Below are 17,601 nucleotides of genomic sequence, written 5' to 3'. Positions count from 1 at the left end.
ACACCAAAACTCTCTCTCACCCTCCTACTTTCTTGCTAACTTGCATACGAAGCAAACCCCTGGAAATAGCTAGAGCCAACCCCCACACCAAACACATTTGTTCTCTCTCCCAAAAATCAATCAATCAATCTCAATGTAAGTACTTTAATCACTCCATTAATTTTCTCATATACTGATTTGAAACTAATTTAGCATTGTCGATTGATTTTTTTTCCGTTTTATAATGTTACATATGATTTTTGCTCAATCGCTAGTTTGTTAAGAAATGCGTTTGATCAATGCTTGCTGTAATCTCTATTTGTTTGCTTGTTACTGTTCTTCACATTTTCGGAGTATTCCTGTTTGGTTGTAGAGAAAACAAATTAAAAGAAAATTTTGTTTGGTGTGTGTATGTGTATATATCTTAATAAAAGAAATCAATTTATGATTTGTTTAGATTGAAGTTCCTTTCTATGTGTTTTGCTTGTCTTTATTTTTAATCTGTTAAGTAATTAGGGAGATAATGTAGGGAATATTTTTTTTATTTTAATATTAATTAGTTTCTTATTTAAGAAATTATTAAACTTCTTAAAATTTGATGAATAGTAGTGATAGCGAAGATGGAGCTGTGTGTTTTTTACGTAATTATCTAATAGAAGGGATAGAGTCATGGGAATTCACAGTAACATGAAGTTGTGCAAGATGAAATTCTTACCATTTTGCTGGTTTGACCCTCTTCCTTGTCGACTGTTTTCTTACTGTATGCTGACATCATTTCCCTCTGTTGCTTCCCATTCTTGTTCATGTGTGAAGCATATAAAAATGGAGGACATTTCATGCACGGCATCCTGTGATGTTGACAAGAAGGATTTAGAAGAGTTATTTGAAGTTCTTGGGTCTGGATTTTCTCTTGAGGACATTTCATCAGCTTTTGTCAGTGCCAACTTTGATAAAAATCTGGCCGGTGAAACTCTTTGTGGAATTCACGGTAGCAACTCTACTACCGCTAATACTGGCAAATCGGAGGCTGAAAATGCAGTATCTATGAAGTTGGCATCTGGAAGAGACAGTATGAGACCAATGTTCTCTGAACTGTCACCTAAAGTCTTTAAGATGGCTCCTATTGGAGAAAAAGATACCAGAGAATTTAAGTCAAAAAGATATCCTGTATCAATGGGAGCCGTTTCAAGTGTACTTGGAAAAGAATATGCTAAACCCAAGCCATTAACGCATCGTTCTGTTGAAGCTACAAAACCTTTGAAATTAGACTCCAAAGATTTTCCAGTCTCTGACGTTTGGAGAGAGAAAAACCCACCAAGTATGGTAGCAAGACATGGCATTATGCAAGCTGGCGTTGAGGAATTTCTTTTTCAAATGCTTGGAAATGGCTTTCAACTTGACATGACTCTGATTCAAGAAGTTCTTGGTAAAGCTTCTCTGTCTTTTACCCCTAAACTTAGTCCATGTTTGGTTTCCTTTTTCATATTTCGTTGGCTTGCTCTTTAATCTGTCATTTGAAATGTGGCTTGCAGGCCGTTGTGGGTATGATATTCAAAAGGTAAAGTAACAAATTACAGTTGTCTTTGTATTTTTGGGCCTTTCTTTTATTGTTTTCTAGAAGGAAAAGATTATCATCTATTTTTTACACTGCATATTTTCATTGTTGAAAGTTCAAAAAAGAAAGAAAAAATTACAGGTTGGGAGCCATTGTTTTGTGCATTTGTTATTTTACTTGATTGACTGGAATTTTGTTATGAGTGCATGTCTTCAGAAACTAATTGCATGTTTAACAAAATAGAAGATGAATAAACCTAGCTGTTTGCACTGTTTCTTCCAAATTCTTTTTTTTTTTTTTGGGTTTATTATAACCAAGCTGCATGGCGTAACAATTCTTGGCCTAATATACACTAATTTTCCTTGAGTGATTTTTTTCAATTTATCAACTACTGCTGAATAACCTTGAGAAATTTATTATATCCAAAGTGCTCATACAATTTTTAGAATACTGTCACCTAATTTTGTAGTAGCATATATATTGTACATTTTTGCATTTTTGTGTTGGCACATATCAACATTGTAACTTTAGCAACAACCTCTGAAACTGCTTCTGTTGGTCATGCAGAGCATTGATGAACTTCTTGAATTATCAGCTTCAACATTGGAAAAATCCGATGATGCTGTTAGCATGGCCATGGAAGAAGTAAGCTTTTGCCTTAGCCTTTGATGTATGCTACCCAGTTTTTGTAAATATAATAGCTGCATCTTTCATAAAATATGTAATCCAGAATACAATGATAAAGTGTTTTTTCATTTATTTTGTTTAAACAGTCCACTAAACAATGTTCAGACCAGGAATCCCTTTCCCTTCAAGAACAGACGCAGCAGCTACGTGGAACCCAAAGGTTTCCCATACACATCTCCATTTTTGTTGTTTACTAGTTTACTTCCTTGAATCTCGATTTTGCCAAGAGAATTTGTTATTTATGGAATAGGCCGCTTAAAATTAAGTCATATTTGTCCACTAGCAGCATAAATCATTATCTCTCTCTTGTTTTTTGTTTTACCTTTTATGCAAAGAAGTGATGGAGCTCGGTTGCACAAAGAAAATTTAACTGGATCGTTGAAGAGAGAACACAATAGAGTAAGTCTCGAGAGGGAAATTCTGCAATCTTTATTTGATCTTCCAGAAAGATCTGAGGAGGCACCAAAGAAGACACGCCTAGTGAGGCAAGCAAGGAGTGTTTTTGGTAAACCGGCAGTTACCCCTCACAAGGACACTGCTAAAGAACACAAGCCTTCTGCTGCAAAGCCACTAGCAGATACTAGAGGAGGTTCCCACTGTATTTTTTACGCTGTTCACAGTTTTCAAAGAGTTGTTAATGCCACAGATTATTTTCATAGTAGATGAAAGTAGGGAGGACATTTATGAAGTTAAGAAGTTTCAGGTTCCTGTTTATTCTTTGGTTTTTCAACAACTTGGACTTCCAAATGTTGATTCACCTTAATTGGGCTGTCTTGCTTTTAATAGTTTGTTAGATGGCACATTGAGTTATATAGATGACGGGGTAGTTTAAATTGATCCTTGCAGTCTGTCTTAATTGTATTGCCTACATACACCCCATGGTTGTTCATAGGTATTGCTTTCTCTATCATAGCATTGAGTTTATTGGTTCTCCTAGGGCTATGGTAGATGCCATTTGATCTCATGCAAGCTCCATCAATCACGATACCACAAACATGGAAGCCTTCTTGAATATGCAGATTAAGTTTTCATGTGTGATTTAGATTTTATGATTCATTAGGGTCCACTCGTTGTTCACCTGCACATGGACTGATCTTGTAATATAAGATGCTATATTACCCACTGAAACCCAGTAATCATGAAGTCACAAATAGCAAATATTCTTAAGTTTGTTGGGTGATTTAACTTTCCATGTTGTCCAATTTAATTTCATGGTTTACTGTTTGTGTTTATGTTTATTTTCTAACATTTTCCTTTCTAATCTTTTAGTATTTTTTTTCTAATGCTATTGCTCCATGCCACATGAATATTTTTCTGTTGGTAGAAGCAGAAGGCGATGAAAACAGCTATGAGGTCTTACGCAAAGCTGTCAAGGAATATTGGATCACAAAGAAAGAGTTCTACAAAGCTGTAAGCTTTTTACTGTATAAACTTGTGGAAAATATTTTTGCAGGATATTTTTGCACTGCATTCGTAGATATAATGGTGATCATTTTTCTTGAATAACCACTACATACTCTTCTGTTTCTTTTGAACTTTTTTCGGGTTGGCTCTTTACCTTTTATTTTCTTTTGCAGTCTTAAAATTGTGATAAGTTGATCATCTATGCTACCTGTAGGGTTGGATGTCATTGTTGATCTGTCTCATAACCACATTGCTTTGCAGGCTGCTGATGCGTTTGCTGAGGGTGATCATGCAAGGGCAGACAAACTCATGGACCAGGTTTTTTCTATACATGCGTGTGTGCATTTCCACATGCACTTACTAACATACTACTTATGCGTGTAAAGTTCAATATTAGCAATCACCATTGTTACAGATGTAATTCTCTCATTGACAGATCAGTACCGTCAATTAGTTCCCTTTTTTTTTCAAAAAATTACCTTAAGCAAAATTCCTTTCAATTAGTAAATCAATGCTTCAACATTATGGTAATAAATAACAAGCAACGTATGTAACTTTGCCATAAATCTAATTGCTAGGCAGTTGAGATATTGTGATTCAAGGTAAACTTAACTAACATGGCATGGCATTCTAAGAAGGAAAGGATTTCCTATACTAACTGGAAGTTCAAAAAAGTACAAGCATCATGAGCATCTAACCTGGATGATGCTTTTAAAAAAGCTAAGACAATGATACTTGATTTTCTGAATGTGTTGAATGTCCAGGGACAATTTTTTAACGAAAAGGCTCGAGAAGCAGATGAAAAATCTTTTCAAAAGCTTATGGAAACCAGGTTGGTGCAAAATTTATATTTTGCTTTTGACTTCTGTCTATATATTATACGATAAGTAACAAAATGTGAGTTTGAACGTAGAGATGATGAAATAGTATCTCTGGATTTGCTTGGCTTTGAACCCAAGGAAGCTTTACATTCTTTGAGGTTTCATTTAACTTCCTTTTCTGGCATCCCGTGTAGGCTACTTTTCTCTTCCTTTCTATTTCCACATAGTATTAGAGAAGCACTATGTGATTTGTTCATCTTGCTTTGTGTCAGCTATTAAATACCTCAGAGTCGTAATTGAGAATGATGAAAAAGATACCACAAAAGGAAAACGGAGAAGACTGGTAAGACTAGATTAAAGGTTACTTTCTGCTATAAATTTCATTTCTGTTAGCTTTAGGCATTTTTTTTAAACTACATTGGTAGATTGGGAGCAGTCAAGTTCCAACGATATTACAGCATCAACTGGAAAAGTGAGAAGGAGACAATTCTTCCATAGATTTTCTATCCTCATCAGATACATAACATTGGATTTGCTTTATCTTCTAAATGTCTCTGAGCAAGGTTCTTAATTGATACCTAAATAGATTAGTAACAGAATATTCAAGGATGCTGAGATTTGCAAGAAACCAATAATTCTATAACAAGAGTTAATCAATTATAAATTAAAGTCCGGAAATGGAGAACAATAAAGATTTAGTCAGATTCATATGCAAAGTTAGTAGATCCCTTGATGACTTTTTTGATGCTTTGACTATGTTCTGTTCAACATATTTAACATTAAAAAAAACTTCCAGTTGTTTCATTAATAGAAGGAATGACAATTGATTGAAAAAAAAAAAGAAAAAAGAAAATTCACTATGAAAAAATGTGCCAAATGATTTTCCATTTTATCTTCTTCATTTCTTTTTCTGAATTGAAGAACAACTATTTTTCGCTTCCTGTGAAAACTGAAAAGACGAACCTGGACTTGATTGTTCTTGAAAAATTAACCATATATGGCATACATTCTAGGTGTCTGTGATTATTCTGCCTTTAACCTTTTGGTTTGGCTGATGTAGGATACGTATCTGTCTAGTTTCTAGTGAATTTGTAACGTTAATCTAGAGATTATGCAGGGGAGATGTATTTTAAAATAGAATGCCCTGTTTAGGTGCTTGATGCTAATACAGATGTAAGCTTCTTGAATTGCTTTATCATTGCATATCTTCTTGTGTAGATCATGAAACAACTGGAGAAGGAATCAATCAAATGGACTGATGAAGGGAATGGTCAGATAATACTAATTCAAGTGGATGCGATTGACCCAAAGCACTTGAGTTTTGCGGAAAAATACATGTTTAGGAGCTCACAACCAAAATCTGGCATCATAGGTTATCAAGTCTCGCAGCAACTTGTCTGAAACTAGAAAAACTCAATGCTAAACTGTCAAGCAGAAGACTTGACTATCCTTTAAAAGGTGGGTTGAAGTTTTGATCATTAAGGGTGGCCAGTCGATAAAAATTTCCAAATAATGTTTGTGCCTTGCGGGCTAGATAATGTGTAAATGGAGAGTTTATCCTGGGTCCAAACTGAGCTGTGTTCTGTAAAAGTCTCTCTTAAGATGTTGATTGGCAAGTCATTGCGGCTGAACCTGAAACTCTGCAAATCAATTTACAATTTTAAGGTGAGTTGACTCGGTGATCTTGCTGACCCGTGACTTTTTTCCCTAGACTATATTCGTACTTTTAAATCACACGTGTCACTCGTTGAGTGGTGTTTACGAATTAATACTTTTAAGTTAATTTAGTTCTTTGTTAAAGAGTGTTTACGAATTTCGTGGAGTGGTGTTTTAATCTACGTACTGCTCCACTCCCATGCAAAAGTCTCGGCTCAGGATATCTGGAACCTATCATTCTTCCAGTGTTAGTGCATGGATTTCCTCAGCAGTTAGGGCTAGAGTTGGGGAGATGCTTATGCTTGCGGAAGACACCAAGCATAGTCTTTTTAGTTGTGAGACATTAGTGCTTTTGAACGTTAGTTGTTATCGGATTGCTTTTCATGTTTATCCAAGCACTGTATGCTTTCCACGTCTAAAGGTCCTTCATCTTGATTGTCTTTCCCCAATGCATGGTAATGCTTGCATAGAGATAGTATTATCACTGAAACGTTTGATGATGCAATTACTACGTGCTTATGACTACCTTGAAGATGATGATCTTCGAGCTTATAGAATACTTACTCTTGACACCCCGAACCTAGAGCTTCTTAAACTCACTGATTCTGCATCCGAGGAGTTGAACATATTGCACAAGACACTCTCACTAGCAGAGGCAACTGTCAGTCATGGTCATCCACCTTTTTTAACCAAATATTTTGATGATTATGCAGAAACGGTGGTTGGGTTTTTCATAATGATCGATCTCTGATGTTAGGATTCTAGTTTTGTCTGATTTTACTATGGAAGGAATGATTCCCATCCCCATTTACTTTTATGCTTATATTTTCAATGGTTATATTCCTAATTGTGGTTTGGATAATCACTAACTCGCATATTCCCTCCTCGGAGTTTAAAAGATGCACATGAACTGGACTTGTCTTGTCTTGCAAAATTTCGTGCCTTTTTGGTATCTTACTCGTTTGGAGGTTGAAGCCAGTGCAGATAAGTGGTTGATTTTGCTTCTTATACTCAGATAATGTGCTAGTTTGGAGGTTTTAATCCCTAAGAAGGTTAGTTCCAATTATATAAATACTCTTAATTAACCCATGCATGCATTTGTGTGTTTCTAACTTTAATATTCATTCAGGATAATCAGGATACCCCTCAATGGCGAGGTCCTCATGGAAATGCGGTACTGTCCCATTGCTTGTCGTCATGCCTTGAGGTGATTGAGTTTAAAAATCTTGAAGGGCAGTTAGCAGAGATAAAAATTGTGGAATATTGCTTAAGGAATGCTCGGGTCTTGAAGAAGATGACTATCAGATACGAGATGGAGATTGATAATTCAAAAGAAGATGTAATACAGAGGTTGTTAAATTGTCCAAAGGGCTCTGCATATGCTTATCAAATTGACTTTTTGCCTTGAATTGTTCGTTCCCAGCACCCGTTTTTGTTACAGATGTGCTCTACAACTGCAAGGTAGAGAGAATGCAAACCTTTCGTATTGACATATTGTTCATGACAGAGTTCTTCTACAGGTTCTGAAGTTGTATTCTGTAAGTTTCCACTTCAACTTAATTCCTTCTGATCTCCTCCAAGCATCACCAGCTAATTGCATTGATTTGTAAGCCTTTTGCTGATATTATGGTTGTTTTTCTCTTCAATTTGTTGAATGCGATGCGACACTAATAATGCCCCATGCAATTTCCCGTTTTTATTTCTATCTTCAATTCTTTGGATGCCCCCCTAATAATTCTGATCATGCATGTATCTTGGCTGTCCATTTGATGATGTTAAAGGCCTTGTTCAATCTCATCATATTTATTTGTTCTTATACAGATTGTTAGCTATGCAAATGTTCAGGCCTAGGAAGAAGCATGCTTCTGAGAATCACGTATTTCTCGTCCATGGGCTCTTTGAATTCCAGTAACTTCTCAGTTGTGGGGGCAGTGATAAGTTGCAACATGCCTTCAAAATTATGCATCCTTGGTGAGTATAAGTGACTCCAAATTGTTTTTGCTGAGAGTTAATTACCTCCACCATCCTCCGTTTTAAACACCGTTATATTTTGCAATTTTTTTTTTTTTTTTTGGAGAAATTATGGTTTCCATCCTCAAATTAGCAGAGTTAACCTTTTTATTTAAAATTCTAAAAAATCCAAAAATACTCCTATTTTAAAGAAGGATAGAAAGTATTATACTCTCATTTTATCTATTAACTCCCCTCTTTTGAAGGAAAAACTTATATTTCGAAACTCACAACAAACTTCCAATATTTTTCCAAAGAAAAGCTTATTTGTTTTTGAGAATTCATGTCATTTATCTACTATCAAACAAAAAATGAAAGTAAAAAAAAAAGAGAGTTAAAGGATATCCTTACTTACAAATAAAAGCAGCACATTTTGCTTAAACAAGATTCTAACTATATTAATTTGTTTAGATATACTTTTAAACAAGATTTACAAACACGAGAAAATACATATAAATATCTCTTACAAAACTGAATCTAAATTCTAGATTGAAAATAAAAACAAAGAGAAAAATTAAAAATATTAGGCGAGGAAGAGTATGAAAATTATGAAAAAAATAGTATATATGAAAATTATGAAAAAAATAGTGTATACAACTCTTCCTGCAACCCTTTTTTTGAACCAAAACTAACAAAAATTAATTCTGATAAATACCATAATAATTTTTTTTAAAAGAAAATACTTTTCTTTTTTATATGAAGAAAATACTTTTCTATTTAAGAAAAAAATGTGGTGATTTTATTTTTCAAAAGAAAATGCTGAAACAACTCACCTATTTCTTTCTGATTGATGTTTATAAGATTTTGCATTCACATTGGCAATGAGGAGTCTTTCTTCCTGTTCTATTCTTGTTAAGGAAATGGGGCTGAGCTGCTGAGGTTGGTGGCTTGGTGCTATCTTACGAGAACTAATTGTTTTATTATCACACAACAGCACTGGAGGACCTGGCGGTGGAGCTGTAATGATTGGTTTTGTGATTATATGTTTTTTTAATTTTTTTTATAGTTTATTAAATAAATATTTTTTTATTTTTTTTAAAATTTATTTTTAATATCAATAAATCAAAATGATTCATAAATATAAAAAATAATTTAAAATAAAAAAATTTAAATTAATTTTAACAAAAATACACCCCAGCTGCGTTGCTAAAAGCTAAGGTGGTGGCTGAGATTGGCCAAATAATGATTAAGAGCCCAATATTACAGTAATGATTATTTTTTAAAGTATATTTTGTTTAAAAATATATTATATATACTGAATTAATATTTTTTATTTTTTAAAATTTATTTACGAAATCAACACATTAATTAAAACAATTTAAAAAAACAAAAAAAAATTCAAAACTGTGCCTAAATATAGTGAGATTATTTCCGTATTCTTTCCCTTTCGTTTTTTTTTTAAGAATGTCTGGATGCAGAACATTATTCAATATAAACGGTACATATTCCTCCCCGTGATTGAATCAACGTGTGATCATTTCTATTGCACCCCGCATGACGGGGAGAAGGAAGAGCAATTTGCTGAGCATACAGAATAATTTATAGTCCTTGTAAACAGAAGTTGACATGCCATTATACCTGCTCTGGTTGTTTACAATGCAGATTCCATTCTTCAGCCTTCACCACAAGGCCTTGAAAAGAAGCTGCAGCTATCTGTCTAAAGTCTTTTTCCTGAACGATCTATTCTTTATTTAGATTGATTAGTGTAATTCTCGAGGCAACGCCCTTCTTCTAATTGGTTTCTTGTAAAACATTATTAGACATTATTACACTAATCGGCACCGTGGTTGATGGTGGTCGTCGATATAATGATATTTCATTTTCTGATATATCGTTAAGCTGATTTGCAGTAAAACTGTGCTGGAAGACTTGAACTCAAAGACCTCGCTTCTCTTACTTTGCAAGAATACAAATGTCGAAGACATTGAAAGACAACAAAACATTCGTGCAACACTAGCTTGTAATGAAAATGCTTCTTTTGCAAACGTTAATCCGTGCTAATTAACTTTAGGAGCTTTCGTTCTAATCCCAACAGGAAGCAGCTTGATTAACAATTTACGTAACAAACACATTGGTAACTCCCCCCCTTCAAATTGGCCAGACAAACACCATTGCCATTCTTCTGCTGAAGACAGCGTTGCCTGCAAGATGAAAGATTGCATCCGTCAGGGTCCATCACTGCGGCACACCTTCCATTGTTATCTCTCATCACTTCCATCATCTCCGCTGTTTTTACCAAGAAAATCGAGAAGCAGGAACTTTATAATATCCATGTAAGCCATAGAAACTGGTATTTCATGCAAACAAACTATTATTCTACATGCGTGCATGGTTGCTAACTCAATTGGTATATAAAACACATTATTCTAATATACACACACACACCATGGGAGAGAAACAAGATAAAGATATAAAACTATCAAGGAATGTCATGTGCTTTTTCCAATATCTTTGAAGACGATCAAAAGGCACCTCTAGATATCTTTAAATACATTGGGAAACGCACAAGGAGTTGTATGGGAAACTTTAAATTAACAAGAGAGAATTATTAATACGTACCCGAGGAGGTCAAGAGAAGCAAAGCTAAGATAAAGCAACTCAAGTAAAAAGGCTTCATGGCTCAGTCCTCAGAGCTTATTATCAGCACCACAGCTCACAACTTACTAGTTGATCGTGTTATATATGCGTTGAGAAAGTGAGAAAGACGAACACCCAATTGCCCCATGGTTCAAATAGCAAGTGGGATTTTGTAGTCATATGATCTTCTAAATAAAGAAAATTAATTAATTATCTGGGTTAATTTGTGTCCACCGTCTCTTCCTTCCAGTCTAGGAACAAGTGCGCATGGTTTTATGAACGCTTAAAGCCCATAGAATCAAATATAGCAACTTGAATTTGTTAAAGCATAAAAAGATGTTTTAGTGGGAGCATGCACAAGATGTAAAGTCCCACTATATACGGCTAGCTGCACTCCATCTAGCACTCGAGAGTGATTAAGCCTGAATCTTGTAATTAAGAGATGAAGCTTTTTAATGTGCCACTTGTCGTGATACTAAATGCCAATTAACTAATTAAGCACTTAATAGTGACTTAATGATTAAGAGAAACATCGACACGAACTCACAAGTTGTTTGTCTTGACTAGACAAATATATATATTAATTAAAGTTGACAAAGGACAATGGAGCTACAAGGCCTACCCTCTCAGCCGCGTTTTGCAATAGTATGCGAAGTTGTATAATAATATCAAAGGACGAAATACCCGTCGGTGTTTACCACGCAATGCTTTTAGAACGATATTTCTTCTTTATTTCAAAAGAAATTCTACCAATCAAACAATAATGAAATAAAAAAAGAAAAACAAAATATGGTGTTAAAAAGAGAGAGTGAAGGGACAGAAAAGAAAGGAGCAAGCGTTTATTTATTTTGGGAATTATATCAAAAGGAGTGGGTCAAGCCTGAGTGGAAGTTGGGCTGGACACACAACATGGCTAACCTAAGGCTAGTTCCTCTATGCATAGAGGGCCACTTTTTCCTTATCAGTCCAAGGAAATTAGATGAGTAACTTCACCCAAGTTGAACAAAATCCCACTCGAGGCTACCTAATTACAAATCTTTTTTTAATTGTCATTGTTGGAGCATAAACAACCGATTAATAAAAAGTTGTGGTGATAATTTAAAAAAATAATTTATTTAGACATATATTAAAATAATATATATATATATATAAATTTATTTTTTATATCAAAATGATCTAAAAATAAAAAAAATAAAACAAAAAAATATCAATTTATAAAAAACATGATGTGGCTGTGTAAATGAACAACATCTAAAGCATGAAGCAAAAACATTATGGAAAACACTTGGACATACTTTGTTTTTACTATTCATTGCTGAGATGACTATTGTTGAGGGTATTTTAATCTTTTCATTTATCCCATTCATAATTAATGATTTGTGAGGGTGATTATGTAACTTTTCAAGTTTGTTGGAACAATAAAATAATCTCTTTGCTCCATAGATTATATATTTTTATTTTAACTATTTGATGAAAAGAATTAGGTCTTTTAAGTTTTTTAAATACATAGAAAAGACATATTTGCCCCTTGACCCCATGGAATTAAAACATAGGTCTAGGGGCACTTTGATCTTTTCAATATAGTTTTTTTTTGTTAATTTCATTGCCATTAAGAGTAGTTTGGTCTTTCTTCCTTTATTAATTATTTTTTTTATTCGAAAAAGCTAGTGTGTTGCGTCCTTAAGCCACGTGGGTGGCACCTCCTAGTAGTTTATGGTGCTTTTTTCCTCATTCTTTTGATTGGGCGGCACCTCTTCCTAGTAGTTTATGGTGTTTTTTTCCTCATTTTTTTGATTTTTTTCCCTTCTATTAAAGTTTTTTTCAATTTAGCCTTTTGATCTAAATTTTTTTATTGCCCTTTGATTTAATTTTTATTTTGATAATCACAATCATTCATTTAATTATAATTTTTTTATATTTTATATCATTTTGTCGCATTGATTTTTTTTAATTTTATCCTTTAGCGTTTAATTTACTAGAGATTGGACTTTGCTCTTTTTTTGTTATGTCACGGGCTTGGAGAGTTAGCGCAGGTCGACATATTTTTTTTTTAATTTTTTTTTAATTTTGTCCTTTAACATTAGCTTTTTTTTTTTAAACGGCTTTCTATGGGGTTAGTTTCAACCTCATGACCAAGTCACGAGTTTCGAAGGTTAACATGATTTGATTTTGATTTTTTTCTCTAGGTTTTTCTATAGAATTGATTTATTTTTAATTTCATCATTGAACATTTGATTTTTTTAATTAGTTTTTGTTCTTTTTTTTTTTTTTCTGTTAGGTTATCTCAATCCTCATTTCTGTAAGGTTTCCTTTTGTGTAGTTAGGGGGTTAGCCTAGGTTAACTAGGATTTTTTTTATTTTTTTTTATTTTTCTTTTCATTTTCGTCACTCAATATTTTTTTTATTAATAACTTTGCTTCATTGTTTTTTTGGGTTTACCTTCTATATGGTTGGTTCAGGCCTTTTGACCACGGTCATGAGTTTCGATAGTTTACTTAGGTTAACTTTATTTTTTTATGAATTTTTTTAAATTAATTTTTTTAATTTCATCATTAGACATTTATTGTATTTTGAAAATTGATTTTCAAGCTTCTTTTTATGTTTTCCTTCACATTTCATCCTTTGACTTAATTTGGTGCAGTATGTATAAGCATTTCAATTTATAATTGGGTATTTTTTTTTTTTATAATCAAAATACAATGAAAATGTCTCTTTATTCATTTTTTTTATTGAAAAAAAAAAATCAACCAAGGGAAGCACGGTTTATGGGCTAAACGTGGAATTGTTTGGATGTGACTGTTAGGAATTGAATTTGAGAAGCACAAACCTGGTTATTTGACATGAGTGGAACAAATCCTTGATGAAAAATGTGAATCACATAGGCTTGAAGGATGCAAAAATTCGGTATCAGTCATGCTATATATATATATTTAGATTTATTGTAATTTTCCTTTTATTGCTATATCAATAATATATCTTCAATCCAGGTTACAAAATAGCATTGCTCTTGATTATTGAGCTTTGCAAAAGTAAATCACCATGTAACAAAAACTTGTTAAACATATATCTTAATCCACGAAATATATATAATATGTCGTTCCTCCAAATTAAAGATGTTTTACTTAAAAAAGAAAAAAATGCATCTTCATGTTCTTGAACCATCGAAAAATGCCAGTTCAAGACATGTAAAAAGAGGAAAAAATCTCCTTAGTTTTAAGAGAACTGACTTCGAGAAGAAAATGTCTGTCCAAACATCCAAGTTGAAGGAACAACATTAAAAAATTCCAGTGTTTTTCCATCAACTAAAGTGAGCTTAAAAGACAGTTTTTGGTTTCGAAGATCGAAACTGCTTTGCCAATTTGCACCCCAATTCCTGTGCAATGGCACCCATGATCTTGCCCTTGAGCCTCTAACCCATGCAGCCTTGATATCACCACTACCACCAACGTTAGAGATCATGACCAGGTTGAAGTTTGATTGTCCCCTCAGAGTGAAACGAACTCCTCCTCTTCTTGTGCACGATACCCTTCAATTCATGCATTTTCAAAATCATATTTTAAACATACTATAAAGAAAATATAAATTTATATGGGAATTTGTGTGCGTGTTATATGATTTTATTACCTCCTATAGAGCACAGGAACTATGCCTTCATTGCCTTGTCGTGCAATGCGAAAGAAAGCAGGCATGGACATGTCAAAATGCTGGCGAGGAGGATCGCACCACCCTCCATTATTATTTGGAGGGCAGAAATTGGTGGCAGTTACCGTAATAACTGCACGTCGGAGGCACCACTTGGGATCTGCCCTATAGTTGCACATTAATTGGTAGCAAGCACCACATGCCTCTCCACCTCTAAACAGTGCACCACTCACGGCCGCCGTGTTCACTCCAAATCCGGCATGGAAGGTGTTGTCATATCCACAAGCTCCTCCTGACGTATAGAATACACACCAAAGTAATTACTATGCATTTAAATTCTCCGTACATAAAGTGGTTTAATTAATTTACATGGAACTTTTAAGAAAAAAAATTATAAATTGTTGGACATTTTGATTGATTTGTTTTAATGATGATCAAATTTTATTGATGATTATATTAAATATATGAAATTTTGCCTGAAAAACATTGAAGGAAGAGAAAAAGAGAGAGAAAGATAAGCAAACTAAAATTACAATTTTTTATTGTAATTTACGCGTATTCATTATTAAAAATAATACATTTTTATGCATATATTCTATATCTCACATTACAATAATATTCTTGGGTTCTTTGTTTTCTAAGAAACTAAGACTTACCAAGAGTGGCGGGGCTCTGATTGGCGCCATAGAAGGTTGCATGAGCATTGAGCCAACCACCATTAATCCCCTTCAAACTAAGCAAGCAAACAAAGAAAAGAAATTGGCAAACCAAAACAGAAAGAGTGACAAAAGGTCCCATTTTCCTTTGTAAATAATCTCAAAAAACTTAGTACACAAAATTCTCGAGGAAAGTGTCTCCATTTTATAGGCAAACATATGCCCATATACGCGGTTGTCGGTGTTTATTTTAGAATCTGAATCGATGCATTAATTTCTTTCTGGGAATATGTCGATATTATTTCTGATTGAGGATATTATTAACAGATAATTAACGATGGAAATTAATGAAAACGCGTTTTTTCACGTCCTTTAAAGTACGGAATATATGTACAAGATGAAGAAAGCAAGCAAGCAAGCAAGTGCATGTGATGCTTAGTGTGCCATGATCTTCTTGAAAGTCACCTGTCGGTGTTTTCTATCTCCAGCTAAATATTTTATCATAATAGCATGCTATCCATGTACTATAAGGCTTATCATAGACAACTTTGTTTTTTTAAATAATTTCTTGGGATTCTTTTTCCTTTCAGATGAATGAATGAGTTCAATGACTATGCTTTTGTAGAATTAATTAATTATGAACACTTTATGAGTGTCCTTTTGTACTTCTACTAATTAAGTCTCCTACTCTTGGTCGGGAAACAAATACTGGTTGAATACTAATTAATAACTTTTGAATCAAAGTGAGATTATTATTATTATTATTATTATTATTATCTTAAGAAAATTGAGGAATATATAGCCAATGAGATGTTTTACAATTTAAAGATGACAGCCTAACTAGCTATATCGCTCTAAAAATTAAAAGGGTGCTGACCATTGACGTTATATAATGTTTCTATATACGCGGGTTTTAGTCTTATTTAGAAAGAGAGAAAGGAAGAAAAAGCTTCACTTCCAACCTATAAATATATTAAGTATTTCCATGCACATGATATCAAAAATAATATTTAAAGCTGAAAACATACACAGTTTTTTTCTTTTTATCTTTCAGTTTCTCTTGGAGGAAGCAGTGATAAATTAAAATGTGTTAGATGCTACAAGTTAGTAAGTACTCTTGCTTATTTTTAATGAGTTTGAGTTAGACATGCATTTATTGACTTGGCTTGAAGTTTCTTAATCAAATTATATATATAATACATCTCCGCACTCCGTTGCGACATATTTTTATATCATTGCGCTGGTTGCCAGACCCTAGTCGTTTGAATCTGGCTTAGTTTCAGACTCATGGCGCTTGAATCTGGCAACCAAGTCAAACCCAAACGACTTGGATCTGACACAGTTTTCAGACCCAAGCACTTGGATTAGGCATGGTTTCCAGACCTAAGTATCTTGAGCCTTTATTATTTTTTGTTTAATAATGGTGCGAACAACATGTCGTCCGTCCTAGTTGAATTAAAAAAAAAAAGACGCGTCAGACGACGTATCGCTCATCATACCCAGATTCTGGCCACCATAGTTGCTAGAAAATTAGGGTAACTGTTTTTTTTTCTTCTAGAAACCCATTTTCAAACCATTCTCAACCCAAGACACCTAGAAAATCACCTTAGTAACCTTTTAAGCAAATCTTTAACCTTCAAAAGCACAAAAAACAGATCAAAAACCAAAAATCAACTTGAAAACCAATTTCTTCTCGATCTCATATCTGATATTTTTAGGCACTTTCAAGATAAAAAAAAAATTCCTAAGTCAAACTTCTCTCATCATATGAAACTATTTGGAACAAAAATCTAATATTTTGATTGCCGAAATCGAAGAAATGACAATTTTCTCTCTCTAGGCCGGATTTCAGCCATCCTTTCCTCTCACCCACCAGTTCTTGGGTCTAGCAACCCTGCCAACCCAACTCGTTGGGGGCTTGGCACGGTTGCCAGACCCAAGTCACTTATGCCTGGCGTGGTTGAAGATTGTGTGAAGATCAAACTAAAACATCAAATAGAGGCAAAATATCAAAACTATGAACATCAAGCAAAAATCTAAAAGGCGCTGGCTTTTTTGCCCTTGATTAGCAATACCCACACAAACAAAAAAATATTGTGGATATATTGTGCAATTTCTAATGATTCATTTTGGCTGTCGAAGTTTTATCATGGGTGATCTAATCCTAATTAAAGGCCTTTTGATTTTGATTTCTCTATCAAGAGAGAATTCAAAAGAATAGGTACCAGAAAGAAAAGGGCCCCAAACATGATGATGTGTTAGACATTTAGGGAAAGTTACAATTTGGCCCTCCAAATTTTAAATAAATGCAAATCGCCAGACTCAAGTGTCTTGGGGCTGGCACGACTTGGGTCTGACATGGTTGTCAGGCCCATGTCGTCATGGTCTAGCATGGTTGCTAGACCCATGACACTTGGGACGTGTTAGAAGTTTAGGAAATGTTACACTATGGTCCTCCAACTTTTAAAGAATACAAATTATATAATTATTGTACGTCAATAATTGTCCAATTCAATATAGCAAAGATATCCAGGTAAATATTTTGGCTTGTGAGACATCAACACATGCCTCTCGTTTTTTTGAATATAACGTGGTTGGAACTTAAAGATTTTTA

General features: G+C 33.9%; 2 protein-coding genes and 1 long non-coding RNA gene across 6 annotated transcripts; 1 reads left to right on the top strand and 2 right to left on the bottom strand.

Moving 5' to 3' along the window:
• Positions 1-4: 4 nt before the first annotated feature.
• Positions 5-6,140, top strand: LOC18095599 (putative nuclear RNA export factor SDE5). 4 transcript variants are annotated; one of them, XM_024610763.2, is made up of 12 exons: positions 5-135; positions 793-1,405; positions 1,512-1,537; positions 2,102-2,179; positions 2,308-2,381; positions 2,560-2,810; positions 3,552-3,631; positions 3,887-3,943; positions 4,390-4,457; positions 4,539-4,636; positions 4,719-4,789; positions 5,665-6,140. In XM_024610763.2, the coding sequence occupies exons 2-12, from the start codon at positions 802-804 to the stop codon at positions 5,845-5,847; spliced, it is 1,590 nt and encodes a 529-aa protein (XP_024466531.1). In that variant the 5' UTR covers positions 5-135; positions 793-801; the 3' UTR covers positions 5,848-6,140. The 4 variants fall into 4 exon arrangements, 3 of the variants coding, with proteins under 3 accessions (XP_024466531.1, XP_024466524.1, XP_024466545.1); XM_024610756.2 differs by having other exon boundaries at positions 3,546-3,631; XR_008058301.1 differs by lacking the exon at positions 4,539-4,636 and having other exon boundaries at positions 3,546-3,631; positions 5,665-5,743.
• Positions 6,141-9,981: 3,841 nt separating this feature from the next.
• On the bottom strand, positions 9,982-10,948 carry LOC112328982 (uncharacterized). Its single transcript, XR_002984380.2, has 2 exons — positions 10,672-10,948; positions 9,982-10,338 (listed from the first exon to the last, which is right to left on the bottom strand). It is a non-coding gene; the product is annotated as an uncharacterized LOC112328982 (long non-coding RNA).
• A 2,676-nt stretch (positions 10,949-13,624) lies between these two features.
• LOC18095598 (expansin-A12) lies at positions 13,625-15,169 on the bottom strand. Its single transcript, XM_006370214.3, has 3 exons — positions 14,988-15,169; positions 14,314-14,623; positions 13,625-14,215 (listed from the first exon to the last, which is right to left on the bottom strand). The coding sequence occupies exons 1-3, from the start codon at positions 15,127-15,129 to the stop codon at positions 13,903-13,905; spliced, it is 765 nt and encodes a 254-aa protein (XP_006370276.3). The 5' UTR covers positions 15,130-15,169; the 3' UTR covers positions 13,625-13,902.
• Positions 15,170-17,601: the final 2,432 nt, after the last annotated feature.

This window comes from Populus trichocarpa, chromosome 1 (genome assembly GCF_000002775.5).
Source record: "Populus trichocarpa isolate Nisqually-1 chromosome 1, P.trichocarpa_v4.1, whole genome shotgun sequence".
NCBI lineage: Eukaryota > Viridiplantae > Streptophyta > Magnoliopsida > Malpighiales > Salicaceae > Populus > Populus trichocarpa.
Note: the sequence above shows the minus strand (reverse complement) of the source record. Positions and strands in the feature narration are given on the sequence as shown.